This window comes from Lepisosteus oculatus, chromosome 16 (assembly GCF_040954835.1).
Source record: "Lepisosteus oculatus isolate fLepOcu1 chromosome 16, fLepOcu1.hap2, whole genome shotgun sequence".
Lineage (NCBI taxonomy): Eukaryota > Metazoa > Chordata > Actinopteri > Semionotiformes > Lepisosteidae > Lepisosteus > Lepisosteus oculatus.
Window position 1 is genome coordinate 15312659 of NC_090711.1, and position 24427 is coordinate 15337085.

Here is a 24427-nt window from a genome sequence, read left to right on the forward strand (position 1 = left end):
GTTTTAGAGTTTTTCTGCTTCATGAAAATGTTTGCCCTAAGTTCCTTTGGATGCAAATTATGATGCATGAAAAAAAAACATATATAGCTGAGATGTATGTAAAACTGATAAGCAGGAGCTGCATAAACCGCATATACTCCCCAGGTGGCTGGCTTTCCTGCATTCTGATGAAGGGCTGAGCAGAGAACGAGAAACCTGGGGTGAGCATTGGCCTTTCTCCCGCTATTAGTCTGAACTGGGGCATCCTACTTTTAAGAGCAACTAAATAAAGTTGTTTCTTTCCCTTTATCGGAAGCGAGCACTAATTCCAAGATTGGCACAACTGGTTTTCCCCTAAAGAAAAAATGCTTTTACTTGCCTTTAATCTATTAGAAATGCAGACCCAAACCTATGTAATTAAACCGTCCGCTCTTATTTGTCTGGGCACTTCCAGTATAGTCTTTTAACCCTGTGCTTAGGAGTTTTTATCACTTTCTATTAGAAGACAGTTACTCTGTGTGACCTTCCAGAATGTGATATATTGTAAAAAGAGAAATAGCAACAATTTGTAGACAGAAACAAGCCCACCTCACTTGGTTGCTTGTTCTAGACATCAACCACTCTTGCACCTCCCAGTCTTTGTTTTAAATTCACTTCCTTGTAGTTTACACTTGTCCTCTGATTTGTGTTGTAAAAAAGTCCACTATTTTGACTTTGTCAACGCCTCCTCTGTCCAAGGCTAAAAAGGTTCAGTTCTTTTAGCCTTTCAGTGCAGGATACGCCTTTAAGACTGAATATGCAACTGGGTGCTCTTGATAGAACTGATAGAATACAACAATACAATTATTTTTGTAATAATGTGACCAGCGTTGGGCAGCATGGTGGCGCAGTGGTTAGCATTGCTACCTTGCGGGACTGTGACCTGAGTTCAATTGTGGAGCTGGGGAGCTACAGTATCTGTGTGGAGTTTATATGCTCTCCCTGTGTTTGGGTGGGTTTCCTCTGCATGCTCTGTTTTCGTCCTACGGACCAATGCATGCTTTTTGGTTAATGGCTCCTGGAAAAAATGCTTCTTCCATGACAATACTATTCAGTACAGAACTCTGTCTTTCCTTATCTGTTATCATTTTTTAATTAGTAAACACTTGAGTGTAATATTCATTTAATACATCAGCCATGTCATGTCATCTGAAAGTTTCTTGTTTTTATCTGAAAGACTGCTTTGTTGTTGTTTTACTTTTGTAATACCAAAAAAACCTTTTAATTATTAATTTTAGTTTCTATTTCAATATTCTTTTCTATTTTTCTCTGCCTTTCTAATATCATTTTGTACCTTGCCATTTAGTTCATTATAAGAATTTCCTTTAAAAGGCTGTTTTCTTTTTTTAATTTAGTTTTTCTGTTAGACCATTTGGGACATTGCTTCCTAGCCTTTGTTTTACTTAACTGGGGGGTGAATCCATCCTTGCTTCGAGCACAATCTGTTTAAACTGTTGCCATGCTTACTCTGCTGATCCCATATTCACCCCACCATTCTACAGTACATTCACCCCATTCTACTGCTTTCCTTGAAGAAGTAAACTTTGTCTTGGACTCCTCCTATACAGTTTCAAAGTATACTTCAAAGCATATTGTATTTTCATCACAGTTCCCAAATGATTCTTTCACCTCTGTTTTCCTAAGATTGTAGTTAAACCGTCTTCTAACTTTAGGTTAAAAGACCCGATCAATACAGACATACTCTCTTATAGGCTTTCTGAAAACTGCCTAAAGAAGCAATAGTTAGTCGTGTCTAATATTGCAGGTTCAGCTGCTGATATCCCTAAAGTTTTTTTTTATTTAAATGAACACATCTCCCTTCATGTGATAACTTTTGTTACTGTTATTAATATAATGACTGATATTTTAAGTTTGGTTTTAACATTCTCTTAACTTCATGCCTTTTGATTGCTGTTTTATTATGTCTGACTCATATATAGATTCTGACACCCTTGATTCCTAGGTTAGGCTCCAAAGCCTGACTGCTCTTTTTGTTATGTATTGCTACACCTCCACCTCGTCCATCTTTCCTGTTTCGGCTGAGTTCTGTTTTCAGATTCTAACTTTTCTTCAGTATTGTGATTGTAGGAGGGACCCATTTCATCCACTATGAAGTTCAGTACCCAGAAGGGGGACACCAAGCAGCCATTATGTACCAGTAGCTGATCTGTTATGGAATTGAAAAACTGCTTCACTTCACTTCAAGTTGAATTAAGGGGTGATATAGGGAGACCAAATTGTGCAATTCTAGGACCAGGACACTAGGGTCTAATGTACCTATTCTTATAGACATTTAAATTCTGTAATGACCAAGCACTCAGGACCTTGGTATAACATCTCATCAAAACTATGGCACATCCTACATCACAGTGTCACTTGTCACCATACTGGAGTATTAGTTTTAAAAATTGTGCTGTGGAGGGAAGAGTGTCACCTACCGTCCTCCAACACCATCTACAGCAGCAACCTGGTATTCCCTGATGTCTTTCATTCCAGCCTTGGCCAGCCCCAGCCTTACATAGCTGCTCATAGCTATTGAGATCAGGCTAGAATGTAGTAATGATGCTGCTGATGTTGTATTCATCACCTCGCACTCTTTCTTAGGCATGTTTCAATGATTCCAATTACATAGTTTCCACCTGATAAGGTAGTACAATAGCTTCTCTTTTTGTATTTTGTTCCTAATGCTCCTGGCATTTACAGTAGATATAAGCATTTAAATACCTGGTCTTGTGCTGTTTTGTTTTTTTTCCCCTCAGTCCTCTCTTTGACTCTAATTCCAGTGTAATTTCACCCCTGTGAAATCCACTTCCATTATTGCTTAAATGCTTTTTATAATTTTCTGTAGATTCAGGTTCAGGCCAGAACATGACTGGTTTTGAATTATGCGGTCTACACCGAAACACAAAAATGTTTTTTCAAGATTGAGAAAGCTGAATCTGAAAAGTTTTGCGTGTAGGCAGCAAAAACAGACTGTAAACATGAGATAGAAAGCACCAAGCCTGAAGAGGCTGCCTCTGAAAATGACTTAGGATTCATTTTGACATATTATTTGCATTTTCCTCAAACCCGACACATTCCTCAGCTCAAAGGAATGTTCTGCACCGACTGAATCTGCAGATTCACAGAGGAGACTGTGAGGACACATATATTGTAGAAACTATCAGGAAGTATATACAACTAAGATCAGTACAGTAGGTACCTTTTTAACACAAAAGAATGTGGGAGTCTGGAATAAGATATCCACTAAAGCTGGGAGCCTGGTGTCTTTCAGGAAGCCTCTGGATGATCCTCCAATCACTTACTGTAGCTATGAGCTTCCAAATGAGCAGAATGGGCTGAATGGCATCCGCTCATGCCTAATTTCTTCTTCTCTTATGTCCGTCTGCTTATTTCCTATGTGTACATAGTGCAGACAGGATTTCATTCGAAATCAAGAATTTAGTCTTCCAATTCCAATTGTTTCCAATGGCTTTGAGTTTGTTTTCACAGTATGGAAAGAGTTGTTATGTTAGTGTTGACATGGATGCTTTCAAATGTAAATTGTAAAACAACAATACAGATGATAGTAATAGTACAGCTGAAGTTGTCCTTCAACATTCCATCATTACTATATTTTTTGCAAGGATTAATAAGAAACAATAGGATTTAAAATCATCAATGAAAAGAACAAATTATATACACAATGCCCGATTGTCCAATTCCATATTTGTTTAGTGGAAACTGAACTAAACAGCTTTACCAAATAAACTTATTGTAACTGGATTGTAACTGCTCTACAATTGTACAAGAAAATGTGCAAGTTGCATATCATACATCCTTCCATTTCTAACTGCTTTATCCAGTTCAGGATTGCAGGAGAGCCAGAGCCTGTCCTGGCAAGCAATTGGTGCAAGGTAGGATACACCTTGAACAGGAGGCCAGTCCATTGCAGGGCACACACAGACACAAATACTCACACATACATACTCGCACCAGGGCTGGTTCTCCCCAAAACCAATTAACCTATTGTGCAAGGACACCAGTGCACCACGGGAAACCTGCCTAAACACAGAGAAAACATACAAGCTTCATGCAGTTTGCACCTGCAGTAGGTGTCAGAATAGGCTCCCATGAAATGCGTAGTTAAAGACCCTATGATGGTATAATCCAAAAGTGACTGGAGTAGGACATCAGGGAAGACACAGCAGGATCAGGGCAGGTAGAAACACTGGGGGGTGATGATGTCGATGATCTGGTGCAGCGAGGGAGCGCAGGCAAACGAGTCCAAAAGGAAGTCCAAAGGGGGAAATCAGGACACAGTCTAGGTGCCAGAAGATCCATCCGAGATGAACACAGAAATATGGATAGTTAAAACCTTGACGGGACATTCCGAGCCCCAGACTCAGTAGATCAGGACATCTGGGGATAAAGCCTTGCCCTCGGACTGCTCCTGAGCCCAGTGGATAGGCGGGCCTTCAGACGTCCATCTTCCAAAGCTGAGCCCAGAACTATGGAGACGCCGGGCTTGAATGGGGAAAAGGGAATAAGGCACAGCTGGGAGAAATAAAACTGGAAACACAACAAAAAAGGTAGGAGCCCTAGAGGAGGGAAGACGACCCTGACACTAGGTCCAGAACGCAGAGTCTCAGTACGGCAGAACAACAATGCTAAAAACTGTATTTCTGTTCCTCCCAGTTACGTATAATATCTAATAATATCCTGTTTTACTTGCACTTCATATGTGCACAGATGGTGGTGTTATCAAAGGTGCCTGAGAGAAATGCTCTTATGGGATCCATGTGTTTGTTTTTCACGATACACAATTATTACTTTCCTCTTTTTGTCTTCTCACTGCTCTTTGTTCACACTGGTTTCTGAATATTTTAACAGTTTCAGTTGGATTCGTGCACATTAATTTCCGTCTTCAGTGTCCATTAACATCTGGCAGGAGGTCTACGATGTAGCAGTAGCAGTTTCAGTGAGCGAATTGCTCAAATCTGTTGGTAAGAGGTACAGATGCTCTTGACTCATTCACTTATTTATGGTGTTCTGTAGGATTTGATTCAGAACAATGCATTATGCATAGAGAGTGGATATGAATATACAAGGGAAGTGTTTGTTTAAAATATTGACTGTACATAGCAAATAGGAAATGAAGAGTAAGTGTTTAAATTAAATATTTTTTTAGTTTCAACTATTCTTAAATTGAAAAGGTGACTAAATATTGATACACATTTATAGAAGATGATCATTCTAAAAATAAGCAAGGACTTACCATAGTGACACTACCAGAAAGTGCAGCAAAGCAAAGAGAAATCATGGTAAAGCATGGTGCGTAAAAGAGAATGATGAAAAGCATGGAAGACCATGACAAAACAAAGTAAAATGTGCAAAATAGTTGTAACGAACAGTTCTTTCCGGGCCCTATGCGGACGACACGATCCAAAATAGTGAAGACACAAGGGGAAAAATAGTCATGCAGGAAAGGGGTCGGGAGACGGGGGGCATGTCCATACAGTGCAGGTGTCCAGGGGTAGCGAGTCCAGGCGAACAATCCATGTAGGAAATCCAAAAGAGTAATCCGAGACAAAGGGTAGAGTCCAAGGCCAGGGGATCCATCCAGGGAGTTAAAACACGAACCGGGTCGGAACCGGCAAGGGGAACCAGGAACTAGGAACAGAAAGTTAAAAGCATAACGGAGCCAGACGCAGCAAGACCCCGAGCTCTCATGATGTGGAAATCAATGAGGAACCAGGAGTGAGGTCCGCGTCTGGCTGTTAAGGGGGAACGGAAATAGGGATCAGGTGCAAACAATGGGAGGGAACGAGGAAGGGCTGGAGCTCCCTTAAGAGGGGGGGTTGGCGATCGTGACAATAGTGGTAAACCATATCAGAAACCACAATAGAAATCTGCAATGGTGAACTTTTCTAAAATGAAAAGATACAACATTGGGTTGTCTGTGTTGGTTGTGATAAAGACACTTACGTTAAATGGTTTCATTTTCTTTTGACAATAATTACATAATGACTTGAAGAAAGCATTTCTGAGTGCATGGTTGACTTATTTTCTTTTGGAATATCTAAAATGTCCAGTAAACCTGACATATTGTAGGTATGGAATACATACTTAGTTAAGTGGTTATAGCTGTTGCTATATTTCTATTCATCTATGAATTGGCTTCATTACTCTGCTCTCCTCCCCACTGAGAGCTGGTGTGTGGGGAGCGTTCTGGCGCACTATGGCTGCTGTCGCATCATCCAGGTGGATGCTGCACATTGGTGGTGGTGGAGGGGAGTCCCCATTACCTGTAAAAGCGCTTTGAGTGGAGTGTCCAGAAAAGCGCTATATAAGTGTAAGAAATTATTATTATTATTATTATTATTATTATTATTATTATTATTATTATTATTATTATTTCCTGTATCCTCTTATGCATGAATGCAAGTCTTTTTGAATAAAAACATTTTTGGACTGCCAAGAACCTCAGTTTAAGATATGTAAATTACATTTCACAGCTTAAACTATTACAAAAAATGCAGGACACATTAGGTACTGAAGCAGCCTTTTCCACTTTATATAAACAAGACTAAAACCTCATTTGAACATAAAATTAAAAAAGTTTAAAAAATTAAATAAAATGAAAGGGTTTATGCATGTTTGCTTTAGAAGTTTCATGGAATACTATCCAATTTGTATTTATTTTTCCTGTGGCACTACAATTAATTTACCATACCAAGGTACAGCACAATTAATTGTGTCTTAAAATTTAACATGTCTATTTAAATGTAAATACAAATGCAAAATCATAGCGTGTCCAGTTTGATCATTAAGTAATTAGAGGCTTAGAGGGGTCAGACTCTGCAGACATGGTCTCTAGTGTGTTTGTGTATTCCACTAGCATTTTGAAAAAATAAGGCTCATTAGTTATATACAATTGCATTAAAAAGCATCTAGCTTCTGGATAATGCATAGTCTTGTATACAACATCTCTGTATAGACTGGAAAGTCTTATTTAGTTCAGCCTTTCAAAATTAGATAGTTACAGTTTGGCTGTACTGCTTAGGAAGGGCAGTGTTACCACAGCTATTTAAAGATCAATAGTCCAATTAACTATACTGTAACTCCATCACTCAAAAGACTTTCTGATTTGTTTGCAAGAATATTAAGACTTGATGCAGTGAGCAATAGGAAGATGAGGAATGATATGATGTTATAAAAATCACTGTGTTTTTTGCAGAGATAAAGCTCTACTTATTGCATTTTTCATTTTTCCACTAGTTCCTGACTCCAACAGCTTATTAGCTTCTCAGTTACACTTAAAGTGATGGGATAATCTCTAAGGCCCTGCTGCCTTCAAATAAATAAAGTAGGAAGGCCTGTTCCTTAAGATGGTTTCTCAAAGTCGTTTTTTCTGTATTTCTTTTTTACAGTGTGGATCTTAAAAAATAAAATGAGCAAACAAAGAAATATTAAAATAGCTGTCACAAGCCTTTAATCATTAGCTGTGTTTGGTCGTTTACCACAATGCATTTATTAATGAGCACTGTGTCAGCATGTCTGTCTTGTCTTTAGCTTTCTATTGACAGTATTTTAAAAGAAATGTGCCTTGGGTTCTGGATGCTGAACTCCAGTAGTAAGAACTGTAGTGTGGGGTATAGCTCAGTGGTAGAGCATTTGACTGTAGATCTCGTGGTCCCTGGTCCAAATCTGGGTGCCCCCTTCCCGATCCCCAACGTTGCTTTTGTAGTTTAGTTTCGTAGTTTTGTAGGAGTCCTGATGTTGGTGAAAGAAGAGCTGTTTATTACGCTTGCAAGTGGGAGAGTAGCTTACCAAAACCAGTCTCCCCAAATGGTTATAAAGGTAGTCTTTTTATACAGTGTAACAAAGTACTAGCACATACATCATATGAAAATTTATCTCTTAGCAACTGCTGTCCATTCGAGATTTCACATAACGTCTATGTGGAACTTATAACTTATAACAACTGTTGACTCCGTCCTTTCCATTCTTATGCTGGTCTAACAGAAAAGACCTCCTTATACAGTATGGCACTGGAACTCAGCATTCACAAAATAGGATCTTATAAGTTCCGCATAGACATTATGTGAAATCTCGAATGGACAGCAGTTGCTAGGAGATAAATTGTTAAAAGCATTTATTCTAGATTCTTCACTTTTTAGCAGCCATATCACTCTGCAATTCCCAGCTGGCAGCCCACTGAAGCTACGCAGGTGTGAGCCTGGTCAGTACCTGGATAAGAGAACTAAGGTTGCTGCTGGAAGAGGTGTTAGTGGGGCCAGTAGGGGGCACTCACCCTGCGGTCCATGTGGGCCTAATGCCCCAGGCGCCGTCCTTCAGATGAGACGTAAAACCGAGGTCCTGACTCTCTGTAGTCATTAACAATACTGGCCTGGCCAAATTTCCCATTGGCCCTTACCAATCGTGGCCTCCTATTAATCCCTATCTATGAATTGGCTTCATTGCTCTGCTCTCCTCCCCACTGAGCTGATGTGCGGTGAGCGTTCTTGCGCACTATGGCTACCGTTGCATCATCCAGGTGGTGCTGCACATTGGTGGTGGTGGAGGGGAGTACCCTTTACCAGCAAAGTGCTTTGAGTGGACTGTCCAGAAAATCGCTACATAAGTGTAAGCAATTATAATTATAATTATTACTTGCATACTAGAACCTTTATTCGGAGGACTCTATTGTGATCAGAAAACGATTGATTTGTTAAAAAAAAATAATCATACACCCACTGTACTTTCGGGGCAGCCAGCATTGTTGCACAGTAATTAGGATTCTGCACTAGCAACTGGAGATTGAGGGCTTACCTCCTGTATGAAATTTGCTTCTATAAACTTCAGTAAGATTTTTCATGAACTTAACTCCAATAAAATGTATGAATGTTAGTCTTTTTGAATGAAAGCTTTCATCAAAAAGTGATTAATAATGTAGTGTTTATTACTACCAATGTTACACTAACTCTTGACCTTTAACCTCTCATCTTACTCCTCCATCTTCTCCACCCTATTTAAGGAGAAATGTATTCCCTTTCTTTCTCTTCTCAACCCTAAGTGAGTATGAAAGATGGAAAAATGGCAGATGAAACCTGTTTTGACTGATTCAGACTTCCATTGTGGAGCTGGTCGAAAGGTTTCAATGGGAGGCAAGCTTTAGCAAGAAAGATGGAGAAAAGGAGGTTCAGGAGTTCGGGAGAGCAGATGTTTCAGGATTTACCAGACAAGAAGCCAAATGGCAGTGCTCAGAGCTGGGCACCTTACTGGGTAAGGTCTGTGGGGGGTGTTCAAGAAAAAATCTGAGCTTGTTGCTCACCTAAATGGCAGGTCAGTGGAGAAGGCCATACAGCTGGTGGTGAGTGTAGACAAGGAGGACCAGGGAGTGTAACTGGACCTGTCGTGTGAGGAGGTGGAGAATTATGAAGCTATCCTAGCAGCCTGTGACCACTTCCAAGGTACTGTGCCAATGTTGGCGCTGTGAGAGCAGCTGGAATTCTGTGTGTGACAGCTGGTGAAAAACCAAGACTGGTGCTGGTTGATTCGGTAGAACACTTTTGGCATAACATCTGCGAGATAATCTTCACACTTTCCACAGGCCATACCACCCTTTGCAGGCTCGCTCATTCAAGTCATGAACAACTTTTGCACGTCATCTGAAAGTGAGTTGAACAGTCATTGCTCTTCAAAAGAATTTAAGTTGCTCAATTTGCTGAATGATAAGGAAAAAAGGCCTGGATATTCGAGAATTTGTTTAAAATTAAATTCACAGTTAAGTGCCTTTTTTTTGTCCCAGTGGGCAGATATGCTGAATTAGAAAATGATTGAGTTGGCTCTAAATAAGCATGTCTGCCTGCAGGGATGTTGAAGTGTGAATTAAATTTTTAACAATCTGGACTTATACCTTCTTTTTCCCTTAACATTCTAATCTTCAACTAAACTAAGAACCTCATTAAGCCCCCATACTATTAATGACATTTGTGTTTTATTTGTAAACATATCAATACTGGAGACAACAGCTCCTCTGAAACAGTTGAAGAAACTGCGAACCCTAGTTTGAGATACTTCTGCTCCAGCCAGTCAGCTCTTTGACAGCTGATTGATGTGTTACTGACTGTTTAGCAAGTCTGCTATCTTCTTCTCTGATGATGTCCACAACAGGGAGACGCAAAATCCCAAAATAAACAGAAACATGGAATAGTACCAAACTCTTAATAAACAAGTTGGGGAGGGTTTTGTACATGCAACAGTATACTTGAAGTAGGATATTTCTGGGACCAAGGACAACCAACAGAAAAACAAGTAATGGCAAGATTGATTAAAGGCATCAATTAGCACCTGTGATTAAGTGATGATGAAAAAACAGAGAAACAGGGGTAATAATGTTGAAAACCACTGAATCAAGTGATGTTACTGTAGATCTGGAAACTGATAACTTATGGGACTGAATTGTTTTCTACTCACTGATTTTGAAGAAGCAATGTATTCAATTGATAACGTGATGATTTTTACCTCTGATGCTATCCTTCTTTTAAAACTGTCAGTATTCATTCATAAAGCATCTGATTCTTGGAAGTCGTTATACCTTGTAAATTGGTAGATGATTAGTATATGAACTGTGTTGGAGCAGGACTCTGCTATGACACTGATTCTAGTGAGTAGTGAAGTCTGAGACTGGAATTTGAGCCTTGCTTCACAGATTACCAGCAGGATAATCAAGCTGTCAGAATGAACTGTCCTAAATTAAGCAGGAAAAGCCACCTTGTTCTTGTGTCAAGAATCTGCAGTCTTCACTTGACACTGACGCAGACTTGTTTCAGGGACACTGTGATGGCCTGGTGCCACTGTCTAGCTCAGCAGTACAACTCTTGGACTTGCTGCCATCATTAACAGAGCCCTGAGACTCTCAGCAGGTAAGTGTGAGTGGGCGGCTGGGAGAAAGTTTGGCAGATAGCCTGCGTGACAGCAGCCCTTCTCAGCCCTTCTGAGAAACATGAGCACTGCAGGACTTCCACGCAGGTGCTGATAATCATACTCTCTATTGCCTTCACTTGAATGAAGTGCGCTTGTGTCCAGTCCTCAGTAAAAGCTGCACCTGGACTCTGTTTTGTGCAACCATTTTGCTCCAGTTTGCTGTGATTGGTCTTCTTCATTTCAACAAAAGAAAAAAAAAACAGGTGTGTGTATATATGCAATCATTTCCAGCATGTTAATCACTGTGTGAAAACAGACTAATGAGTTATTAAAGAGTTTCTAATCTCAAGACAGGCATCACTGCTTTCAGGGACATGTGTAAATGGGTTTCTCTTAGCACATGCAGTGTTATATAACATAGTGTTATATGTCCAGGCCTTTCATAAGTAAAATGCTTTAGAAAGTGTTGCTAATGTTGCAAATACATGGCGAACCTAAACATGTTTGCTCAGATTAAATTTAAATTTTAAAACAACTAAATCCCTTTCAAATTTACATTGGAATGTTGTTGTCAAGCCATTATCCCTGGTAATTTGATGTGAATTCTCTTCTCACCATAAACATCAAATAATAAAATCCCCCCCCCCTCCTCACCCATTAGTTATACTGTCAGACTTGACTCTGTTACTCTGGCTTTTGTTTTATCTGATTAACATGTTCAGCTTTTGCAAAGAAAACGTTATTGCATTCTCATATTTTATTTTTAAGTGCTGATGAGGAAACAAGGTTCATAGGTGTAATTGTTTTCTTGATGGACTCATTAGCATTTTGAAGATGCACCTTGAGGTATGCAAATGTACAAGCATGCTGGTGTACTGTTACTTTTATTTCTGTTTTGTTTTTCTAATTGCCCTTGAAAGGAATTCTCCCTGGTGTTATTATGTGTGTTGCAAATAAAGTACTTTATCAAGCACAAAACATGAGGATCAGCTTATTTTTGTATACAAGTCTTGATGTATTATAGTTCTTTGCATGAAAATGGAACAATTTGGTCAAATACTGTTTGGTCAAACAGTATAGTATCTCATTGTAGATACCAGATATATCAGTTCTTAGTTCAGTTTAAAACATTGTCCTTTTAAATGTATTAATATCACTGTGTGATTTATTGCCTTTTATACATAATTCTAGCCTCTGGGACTGACCATATTTTTGCAGAAAACAAAAACAAGATTGTTGTACTATTTGAAATGCGTGTTGTGTCACTCGAAGTGGTGTCTCAGATTCTAAATCTATAAATCTTTTGATCTTGACTTGAGAGGTTCACCATTCTGCATTGCAAGGAGGCAGAGGGACATTCAGGAAATTGTGCTTTTCTAACTGAAAGAGTAAAGTACTAAAGAATCAATTTTCCATTACTATAGCCCTTATAAAATTCTACAGCTCTGTATTTCTGCCAAGTTACCACGGTTTCCCTACAATAATGTAGTTTATTCATGGATAGTGTGGTTTTGAATATTTTGTAAATTAAAAATTAAATTAAGTGCAGTATTTTTGAGATTGTAATTGTACACTCATATTTTGCTATGTCTTTTTCCTGTTTAAAAGCATATTATCTTATGACAATAAGGTAATAATTACATAAAAAGTATTAATTGCTGAGGCTTTTCTACCACAGTTTGATTTCATTATGTGATTATTTCTTGCAGTATATAAGGAATTCCAATCACGTAACTTCCACTTTTTCATTTTCTTTCCTTAATGCTCCCTTGTGTGAACAATTTTCATCAACACTCATTATGAGGCACTGAAGTTAAAAAGCTGGAGCTCGGCAGTTTTTTTTTTGTAATAGAAAAATTAATTTGCTAGTTATCTTAAATTAAATGAACAAATCACTTCAGACACACAGCCATGTCCCCCCCCCCACTTTCATAATAGATTAACCTTGCTTTAATGAGCTTTTCATTAATATAATGTGATGCTCAGTTTTCTGTGTGAAAAGTGTCAGCCGAGAGTCCTACTCCATTGTGAGACAGAAATTGGAACTAATGTTTCCTATTTTCTAATGTACCCAGCCTCACAGTCTGCTTCCTGAAGACCATACAAAGGCTGTTTTTCCTTGAAACATTTAGCAAGTTAAATGTATCTATTTACTTTCAGAATGCCATTTAACATCAGGAGAAGAAAGTAGTCGATAGCCTTAAATGTGGATTACACAATAACAAAACATAGACAGAAATAATCACAAATTCCTCAGAATACCACCGTCTAGTTTTGTTTCTACTTCAGTTTAACATGGTCTGAATGAAAATACTGTATATGTTCATATAAAGGGTTACAGAGATAATGTTATATAGTGCCTTTTCGAGAATCTAAATGCAATGGGTAACACCAGGCTATTGACAACATTTCAAGTTTCAAAGCAAGGAGGATATTTGTTGAGATGCAGGGATCTCAGATTCAGTGATCTAAGCAATGGTAAGGTTCACCTCGTTTACTTTAGTTAAATTAAGTTCTGGGTAAATTAATAAGTGTCAACCAAGAGTCTAAGAACATAAAAGCATAAAAACAAGCAGGTACAGACAGATTAAAAGAGACAGGGTGACACAGGAGAGGAAGACAGAAGGAGAGAGCCCCTTGTCCTGATTATCCAGGAAGACAAGATTGAGGTTATGTATTTGAACCTTGTTAAGAGACTTTGCTATTGTGTTGTTGTTGTTGATGTGAACTTTGATTTCTGGTGTTAAGATCCCATGGGTTAAAAATAGGCTCTTCTGGTTATTGGATACTTTGCAGCATCCAGGTTTGCAGAGAGAGATTAAATCGTAGGTTGTATTCTTCTCTTCATTTGGCCTTTGTAGGTGTTATATAAGAGTTTGAATACTCCGTAGCAGTCTGTGGTTTTTCTAGGTGGTTAGAAAACAAGGTTTCTGGGATGCCTAGTGTATAAATTTGTAAATAGCATTACATGGATGTTGTATATTTATGTTGTGTGGCAAAACCATCTATCAATTTGGGTTCATGATTATTTAATTTAGATACTATGCACACTCAGTTATTCCTGATATTTCCCTAGTTTTGTATCCCAATATTTGTAACAATATAGTGTGGTAAAGTGTAATAAAACATTGTGAAATTGCTTGCAGGAATACAGTAAATCAAGACAGACTGGGGGATACAATTTTTCAGAAAAGCAGAAGTCTGGCTTAGTTCTACCAAAAATATGGGAAAATGAAAAAATCCAGGTTTAACTTTTAGCAAGCTACACTGCCAATTTTCCTCTAAACTGGATCCAAATACAATTGCAAAAGTGAAACAAAAGACAGCTAGTTTATAAAGTGTGTCTGGAATCTCCTCAAGAAAAGAAAACAACCAACTCTGAAACACAGGTGACACATAAGTGCTACCTGCTGATTAGTATGCAATTCTATTGAGGTCATCATGTGTTATGCAACTATTGAGTAAGAACTGATACAGGTGGTGACTGAGCTCAAGCAGGTTCATTAATTTCAGCAAATAGGGCCTGATAAAAGAACAAGCAGTAAAGCTGCCCCCTGCTCAGCAATGATTGATGTGCATTGTGCCTTTACGTCTCAAGAGCGCTCACTTCTGTGAACAGGGAAACTGATGATTAGAAGAGCGAATCAGACTTTCCCTTAACAACCTTCATGCCTTCCCCCTGCCTAGTCTCACTGGAAAATGAGCTCTCTAATAATGTGAAATTTTTACAGCCACCGGCCTGGAGATGCACGCCGGAATGAAATACAAATTTAGATTAAAGTAGCGCTTTCTGAAGGGTCTTTGAAGTGAAGAGAGAAAGGAGGGTGAGGGAACACTTTCTTGGCTCAAGTCTGGGTGCCACAGTTCTCAGCAGGCCAGCTCCATCACCCGCTGTCCCATCTGTGCAATTAGCAAGGTACACACGGACACCAGCAGACCCCAGTGGGTTTAGGATTTTTACACTACTTATATTCACTTGATTTTGTCACTTGAATACAAGCAAGATTGCCATTTTTTTACCTTTATCCATCTTTGCTGTTTTTTAAACAATTAACCAGGAGTGGTTAACTGAAAGACACCTATAAAACCTGGAGAACATTAGTTGGCCTGGCATTAGTTCCTATAAGAGCAGCTAAAATAATTCTGCTCTAAATTAAATGTTATGCTCGGTAGGTTAAAAAAACGTAATCTCTACAATCTTCAGCTCAGGGAATCCAAATTGCTTCAAGTTCAGCTGTGTAACAAGTGCAAAAGTGCATAACTGGAAATGAAGTGGACATATATTTAGGACTTACAAGATGAAGCACATTTTTTACACTAAGTGTAGTTGGTGTCTGGGACGAGCCAAACCATTTTGTTGAAGCCAATTCCCTGGGATCCTCTGGATAATATCTGTGGATTACTCAAATGAACATGATGGCTTTCTCTCATCTGTAACCTTTCCCCTGATCATTTTTTCATAATTGGGCAGATGGCAGCAACGGGGCTACAAACTCATTAGAAGAGAGTCATTCAAACGGGTGACACTCACTTACATTTGTGCTCATTTATTCAACTGGGAATTTAATTGGAACAATCAAAGTGAAGTATCTTGCTCAAGTGTGTTGTGTCCCCACCTGGGATTTGAACCCACAGCCCTAATCACTCCTCCACACTACTGCCATAATGGATGTCATAGCCCGTTCAGACTCATGCAAAGACTGTGAATGTTAATGACAGAGTCCTTACATGTGGTATAGAGCATGCAGTCTGAGTGCTTGTCACTCAACAGGCTGTAAACGAGAGGACAGGTTTCTGGTGAATCACCTACAGCAAGGCAAGCAGCTACCATTACTGAAATGTGCAGACCCATTATAAAACCTAGATTAGACATTATTTCACTGTTAACTGTCTTCAGCATCCATGTGCAGACTGAAAATAGCTAAGTGGCAGCTATTTTAAGTGAAGCCTCCTCAGCTGAAATTTTGTGTTTCTTTTTTTACCTTTCATCATGGAATGAAGATCTACCTGTTCTTTAACAGATATTAACATTTTCTTCTTTTTCTTTCAGATGTTTCGAAGGGCAGACAAGAATGGTGAGTTCATGTTATATACCTACCTTTCGGAAATACAAACTGTTGGTGTTTAAAAGCAATGTAATCAAAAATGGACTTTGAGTGATCTTTTAATCTGTTAACTGATGTTCAGATAACCTGAAATTGCCATTCAGATTACCATATGAAAACTAACAAGAATGTCTGATCTACTGAGATAGCTCCTATTTTTTAGCAACTAATTTTAAGTTTCTTGGAAGTGTATCAGTAAGTCCCTTTTATTGTGATAAGAATCACTAACAATTGTACTGAAATTTTAGCCAGGTTACACATAGACTCTGGTGAACATTTAAAGTAACAATCTGCATTGTAGGACTACATAAAATACTGTTAGTGGTATTTTGCTGAGTACTTTGTGATGATTAATGAGAACATGCTACCAGTCCATCCACACATCCATTTGAGAAGTAATAAAATCACTCATTGTAGCTGCTATATGAATGCCGATTGCCCTGAAACTAGTCTGAAGCTTGTGCTTGACAGGTTTAAAACACACATTTCTAAGCCACATCTCACAAAGACTCTTTGTATAGGTCTTTTGACCTACAATATAATATTTAAGGGAATGCCAAAATGTTATTTCCAAAGATAATAAGCTAACTGATATTAAATGCACAATTAAGGTCCGTTTCCATTTCTGATGTGTTGTAGAAGGTTATTTCTTTAGAGGTTTTTAGTGGTTCAGGACAGAGTCAATGCAATGCACTGCTCACTACAATACATACATTGTAATAGAAATAAAAGAATTGGGTAAAATCTGTAATATCCATGGCTTGAAATGACTATTTTGATTAGATCAACACATATCATGCCAATTTGCTTCCAAGGAAGAGAGTGTTGAAGATTTCCAGTGATACTCCAAATGCAGGTCCTTTTCAAAGTCCCGTGTGTGCTCATTTTTCTCTTTAGAGAATGCTTCAATCTAGCCTGGAGCCATCCAGGTGTACTCATGTGACAGGTCTAGGAAAAGAATTACAGGAGCAATAGATGCCTCCAAAGAGAGGACAAGAAATGGACCTAATGAAGTATGATGATGATGATGGAATAGGTATAAAGCCCATTCACACCACTCAAATGCCAAACAAGATTGATGGCATTATACATGACAAGTGCAGACATTCAGAGTGACAGATCGACAGAGCTTTTTTTAAAAGTACAATTTCTATTTCTGCAGCTTTTTGCTATTGTACTGGAGATGTATTTCATAGAATTTCATAGAATTTATTTAAGGCAGAAAACCTGAAAAATGCACTGATGATACTGTGTCCATGAGTACAAACGTGACTTCTGTATGTGGTGGATAAGTGTTACTGTACCGATCTGTCTTGAGCTACAATAAAAGGATTCAGTCTGTATACAAAAACCATTCACATTTGTTTCTAATTTTATTACTGTTCATATTTTAGATCTGTGCTCTTTGCTTTTCCTTTCAAGTTTAAATTAAAACTTACTGTATTCATGAGTGTCATTAACAGAAAGACTATTTCTGGGAACTGAAAGGGAAGATGCTTGGAATTAAGATAATTGGATTTTAAAGGGTTTTAGAGTCTCTAATTGTTTTTCAAAGAAGGTAAATAAAGTAAGACCAGTCTGAATGGACAATGAGAAATAGGTTTGTATTTCTTCAGAAAACTTAATTTTCAGAAAAGGCACATTTTTAAGATGTGTAACTACATCTTATATCTGAATTTAATTAAGCGAATAACAGCACTCCTACTTTGTATTTTGAGCCCTATGACTTGGAGGTCACAGGATGTTTTTTCACCTCTAAAATCTGACTGTGAGACTGTCATAGGAATTGCAAATAATGGGCTGGGTGAGGTGGAGCTGACTGAGTGAAAAGGAAGAGAGTTTAATTTATACATGATTGTGATGCCAGACTTGTGATGCCAAAACCCATTATTAGGAAATGCAAAAATAAATAACCAAACAAATCAAACTTTTCAGTTTTGTTGCATCATGGGTACAGCCACTCTGGTGCAGAAGGGGACTAGCCTGGATCTTGTTTTTATTTTATACGCACAAAAGCTGCTGGTTCTTTGTCAGTCCCCTGAAAAATACTGGTGCCCTGTGGTTTGGAGACTACAGTATAAGAAAGCAGTTAAGTTAATCGGAACATTTTGCTCTTGTGTGCTGTTCAATCGTTTACAGCCATTTTGTGAGCACAGCAGTGAGACAGGAGGACAAATCACATCTTTCCCAAACCATTCCCAACTGAATAAGGAGGGGGAAAATATTAAAAGATTAAAATGAAAAATTGTTTCCTATATGATACACTTGGCGTGCTTAAAAAGGTGAGAGAAAGAAAGGCTATGCATTTTATGCATGTAGAATAAGTCATTTCAGAAGAAAATGCATGTCCTTTTTTTTTACAAATTAATTGGTTTAGTTTCATGCAGTCTTCCTAGGAAGATAATGTTTGAGTAAAGAAAAAGACATCTTCAAGATCACATGGTTTAGAGCCTTGCTTTTTACCAGGAACCCTGATGTGTCTGACCTTGTGTTTGGATAATTGCCTTTGCAGGCGATGGTAAAGGCCTAATGTCAAGAGACGAAAGAAGCTCACTATTTAGACTAGGCAGAGGAAATGAGTAGCACCAATTAAAGGGCTTCTTACTGGGTTTGTAATTGCCTTGGTTTACCAAAAAAGTGGAAGCTCAAACACTCCAAAGAGAAACGCACATGTAAGACATCTTCTGTGAAATCACAAGAGCAAGTGCTTCTTGCTTGTTTGATTGACTGTTATTTCTCCCAGACTCTCATCCAACCATTTAATGAAGAATCCTAACCTGTTGGTTTCATTACTAGAACTGGACAGTTTGTTCCTGTTTGGCATAAAGAGATGCTTAAGAATGAAAACGGAAAGTGTAATATGTGAACATAACACACAGATGGTCAGAATGCAGATTGTACTTACACCCCATTCTTGAGTTCATGAGGATTCATCCAGAATTAAATGTATTGAATACATGTTTATTGAGTGTTTAGTCATAGTAAATTTGGCTTAACCAGCTTGGCTGGGGAGGGAGAGGAGTGACCCAGTCGTTGTTTTATAACAATTTTTTAGGAAATGATGCCAGGAACAATTATGATTAAGGACAGCTAAGGCAAATTGAATTGCCGGCATTCCTCCTGAACTGTTGTTGTTAAACTCCATTTAATGTGTCGTCATGAGTAGACAGGTGCAAATAAATTGATTTTCTTTGGTGCGACTTTTATTGGCCAGTATTGTTAGAAAAGCTGTTGAATTCCCAACTGCTTCAATATTTCTGTTTTGGAGGGGAGAGAGCTATGTAAGAACAGGATGCCACTAATTACGTTTCAGACACATCACTTATTAAAGATTATTAAAGATCTCCAATTTGAGATCCTGATGTTTGATTCAATTCCTCTCTGAGTGGTGAGTTTGTTCTATGGATACCAGCAGTATGCCGGTCTTAAGTGTAGAGAGCAAAATCAGAATCATTTGAGCCACTAAATAAAATAAAAATTCTGGCCTACTTTTTTTCGCAGTGTTTATTTGAGCTGAGCAGATTTCTTTCTGGGAGGCTTTTTCTTGCACAGCAGAAAGGTCAGGAGAGCTTTGGAGTGTGTTTGTCCGTAAAAATGCTTAGCAAATGTCTGTAGAATAATTCTGAGGTGCTTCTCTGCCTTACATGCACATCTTCCTGAGCCCTTATCATACAAACTGAGCTGCCCCTCCACTGAATTCTTGTTTAGATAACATGAACAGATTCTGGTCCTGCAAACCACTTTCAGCTCCTCCCAAAAATTATTTGAAAGCTTTGCTCTGCAGTAAAAGCTTAGTAATTGGTACAGCATATCAGTATACCACTGTTGAAAATAAAACTAATCCAATTACACTCATTAAAAGTAGGTCTATGAGTAATTAAAGTTATTACAGAAGTACAGATTGACATAAAATGTCCAGGGCATAAAATGTGAAATTCATCATAATGAAAGAGAAAACTCCTTATGTTGTATGTTCTGCAGATACAAGGCTCTAGACTACCAGGTGTTGTTCTTTGGTCTCCATGTCATCAATGAAGATAATATTTTTTTCTCAATTGACATTAATTAGCCAATAATCGTGAGACTTATTTTGGAAATATTGATTGATTCATAGAAATTATTCTAGAATTTGAAGTGAAAGTATGGCTTTACAGATCATAGAGTAAAAATGATTCAGTCTTGTTTAAAAAGAACATACACTAAAACAGAGTTGTGTACTAAGACTGGTACTATACCTATAATTTGTAAATTACTAAATATTAGATATTGTTATTTTATCAGAGTATAATTATTTACATAAATAAAAGACACCACCATTTCCTGCAATTTTTATCTTTCTGGATTTCCCGAGTATATTGTTTTATTATTTATTCACTCCATCATGCTTATAGTCAGCTTTGTTTTAATTTTATCGCATTGGAAATACAAGATGTGGAATAAAATAAATCTTAGAAATATTCTGTCTAATAGAGAATTACATTAAAAAATGGACCATTTCTTACACGGGGCATTAAGAATAAAACTCAATAACTGATCTTGTTATTTGTTAACCTTGTATGAAGCAGACATACAGGTTCTGGCCTCTGTGTTCTGCTGGAAGTCTGTTTAAAACTTAATGCTGTTATGCATTTGCCGGTGCCTGGTGGCACTGGCAAGACTGGCAAGGATCACAAAAGTTGATTCAATTAAAGATAAATACAAGAGCAAGAAAGTGGATAACTGCATAAATCATTGAATATATATACAATGTGCTTTATTCCCTGTTGACAGGCCTTGATTAAGGCAGTTCAGAGACTGCGCTCACTCATGGGTCCTGCTGATCCAATCCGACAGGTCTAATGGCAGAGGCACTCTTCTGTTAGACTGTCCTTGGCCAGACCATCAGTACAGCCTGTCTCTGATTGAAGGCTGACAGAGACCTGGAGAGAAAAACACGTGACCCAATAGCCACATTGAATCTCTTGAATCTTAAACACAACAAGACAGGACCAGGATCAGATCTTTTATTTGATCTTTTTATTGAATTAACTCAGAGCCTTCATACAAACTGTCTCCAACAGTCTAGGGAAAAACAATTAGGCTAAGAGAATGTTTTAACCAGCCCATGTCAACGATTTTCTATGAATAGCAAATGTTTTAAAAGTTTGCAAATATTATAAAAGTAAAACAAGATCAAATGGTCACAGTGTGCAATTGAAAGGAAAGTCAATTTCATGACTGACAATTAATGGTAACATTTTTTTCATTTGAGAATTTGGATTGGGTGATTGTGTTTTGCATCCTGGCTCACACCCTGAGCCCTGAACCACAGGGGGAGAATGTGGAAGCGCTCCTCTGATATGCCTGCCCATCGAGCTGTTTCATTTGACACTTAACAAACCCCTCAAGCAACATACGGGAGGTTCAAGTACCATAGCTTAGTATCTTTTATAACTTTATTCAACTGCTCGATAGTTTATTTTTTCTGCTACTAATAGGCCTGTCTCAATCAATGTGTTGTGCCTCCTCACCCGCATTTCTACAACTGTAAAAGCACAACAGAAAAATACCATCACCTTGTTTTGAGATGGATTCGAGCAATCCCTGCGCTCGTAAAGGAACTTTTGTTATCCAATTTGTTTATGAGCTTTACTCATTAGAAGATCAATCGGTATTTGGGTAGTTGAGCTCCTGAGCAGCTGAACAAGAGAAGGCTCCTGCTCCAGTTGCAGGTTGATCCTGATGTCGCGGGCTCGAGCTGGGGTCACGTTGCTAGCTGACTGTGACTAGGATTCTCCTAGTGGGCTGGTCTTGTCTCAGAAAATCCCCACGAGGATTGGAGTCTCATCACTGTCATGCACTGTGTGAACTGAACTGGTGAACAGTAAGAGTCATTTTCTCTCTGTGGCGCAGGGGTTGTTGCTGTGAGCTGAGACGTAAAAGAAGCAGTTGGTGACTCCTATTGGGTGATAAATAAAAATGTAAAACTATAGGGTATACAGTATACTGTATGTGATCCTACATTTGTTGGGAATGATGATATGAATGGACCACAAACCATCTCCCCAAAGATAGAGTAACCGTCTTTTATGAGATTTTAAGGGTGTGATGAAAATATACCAACCCAACAGAATACAAACAGTTAATTATATCGTATCAGTCATTTGTGGAGATCAATAGATGAACTGCTTTTGCCTTCCAGTTTGTCATCCGTGAAGAACAATAGCACAGGAGATAAATGTCACTTCTTACGTACAGCTGTGCATATTACAGTTCATTTGTGTTTTTTACCCATCATAACATGCTATGTTAACTTGCAGTTGCTTATTACACAGTATATACAGTATATTCACAATATTAGGAATTCCCACTGACCAAAGATCTGAGCTACTGTGTTCAGCAAAAAAAAAACATCTTACACAGCATGTGGCTACTGTTCTGCTAGGTCTTTTAATATGTTTGGTCCAGTCCCATCTCATTCAATTTTTCCAGCAGGATCTCCCTTAGTGGAAGTTGCAATGAGGGTTATAGTGTGTTGGATATAAGTGCAGATTCCACCAGTTTTCAACTGAATTGAGTTTGGGGCAGTGAGATGGCCAGATGGCCAGTATATCTTCTGTCCCTCACACAAAAAAATACACTAACTGTTGCTGAAAGACTCCATTTAATGAAGGGTTCCTATTATTTTGAAAAGAAGGTGTTTATTTAATGTTATGATTTTTACAGGTGTACCCTTCCTCCAAAATTTGCAATGATAAAACTTATGATGAGGGCAATTAAGCTGGAGACAAAACTGATAGGAAAAACAAATGTAAAAATAATTTAAAATTAATTAACCATAAATCTTGGACTCAAATGAGCTTCATTTTCAGACAGGGAAAATTAGACCAAAACTTGCATGAGCCCAGCATGCTTTGAGAGTGATCCTGTTTATGTGCAAGACATTTTTTATCACATCTCATTCTTGTGGCACAAACAACCCTCCAAAAGTGTGAGTCAAACAATAATTTTCTGTGTATTACAGCTGAAGCATGTTTGATCTGTGCCTGTCTTAATGTTTCATATTTTTCATGGTTGAGTAGATGCGCTTCTGCCTATTTTCACCCTGGGTCCTTGCATTTGTTCAGATGCTTACAGCAAGCTAGCTTAAGATAAGGAAAAATAATAAATAATATCCACCCAAAAATGGAAATACTTGAATCCTTGGATATTAACACCACAGGGATGTCAAACCAATTTCTCAGCCTGTCCTGGTCTGTGTTTGGATTTCTCTTCCCTAGAGTGGCCATGTAAGATCAGACCTGGCCATTATTGAATTTGGCACACAACAGAGAAAGTAATATCCAAACTAGGCTTCTGGCTAAGATGTGAATCGTGATTATTTTTATTTGGAGCAGAGCTCCTCAGAAGCTGAACATAAAGTGTTTGGCAGCAGCCATAATCACTCTGTAACTCACAACTGGCAGCCCACTGAAGCTCAGCAGTGTGAGCCTGGTCAGTACCTGGATGGGAGTACCTCAGCAGTGTGAGCCTGGTCAGTACCTCCTGGGAAAGCTAATGTTGCTGCTGGAAGAGGAGTTAGTGGGGACAGTGGGTGGCGCTCGCCCTGGAGCCTGTGTGGGTCCCAATGCCCCAGTATAGTGACAGGGATACTGTACTGTAAAAAGGCACTGTCCTTTGGATGAACTGAACTGAGGTCCTGACTTTCTGGTGTCCTGTTCATATTTCCCATTGGCCTTTATCAATCATGGCCTCTTAATAATCCCCATCTATGAAGTGGCTTCATCATTCTGGTCTCCTCTGTACTGACAGCTGGTGTGTGGAGAGCGTACTGGTGCACTATGGCTGCCATCGCATCATCCAGGTGGGGCTGCACATTGGTGGTGGTAAAGGGGATCCCCATTACCTGTAAAGAACTTTGAGTGGAGTGTCCAGAAAAGCATTATATAAGTGTAAGTTATTATTAGTAGTTATAACACAGCTTTGCATTTTTCCCTGAATTACTAACCCCGAGTATGTTTTATATATGTTTTCAAAAGTCTAACTCTTTCATATAAATAATAATAATTGGATTCTATGTATGATCACGTTGTAAAAAAGCTGTATGATAGTGCGTGTAAAATAAACAACAGAAGCAAAAATAAATTAGAGAAATAAACCCATCAAATTGGATTTTGATATGTTAAAAACCTTTGTGAAAAGACAGGTTTTTATATAGTTTTGAAAATGTCAGCAGTTACACAACCTGTAATGGATTTGGACAGTGAGTTTCACAGACATGGTGCTGCACACTAAAAGGCTGTGTCGCTTACTGTATAGAAAATGGTCTTTCGTAGAGTAAGAAGGTGTGAGTCAGCGGATCTCATAATAAAGAACTGGCTGTACTCATACAATTACAATAAATAAGTCCTTAA

At 38.4% G+C, this 24427-nt stretch overlaps 1 protein-coding gene across 3 annotated transcripts in view; it reads left to right on the top strand.

Annotated features, from left to right (window-relative positions):
* Nucleotides 1-24427, top strand: part of necab3 (N-terminal EF-hand calcium binding protein 3) — a 98591-nt gene that overhangs the window by 19433 nt on the left and 54731 nt on the right. For 2 of the 3 annotated variants that reach the window (XM_015364631.2, XM_006639390.3), the window contains exon 2: nucleotides 15980-16004. In XM_015364631.2, coding sequence (XP_015220117.2) covers nucleotides 15980-16004 — 25 coding nt within the window. Of the gene's footprint in view, nucleotides 1-144; nucleotides 201-15979; nucleotides 16005-24427 lie in introns of all 3 variants that reach the window. The other variant, XM_015364630.2, reaches the window with a different exon arrangement.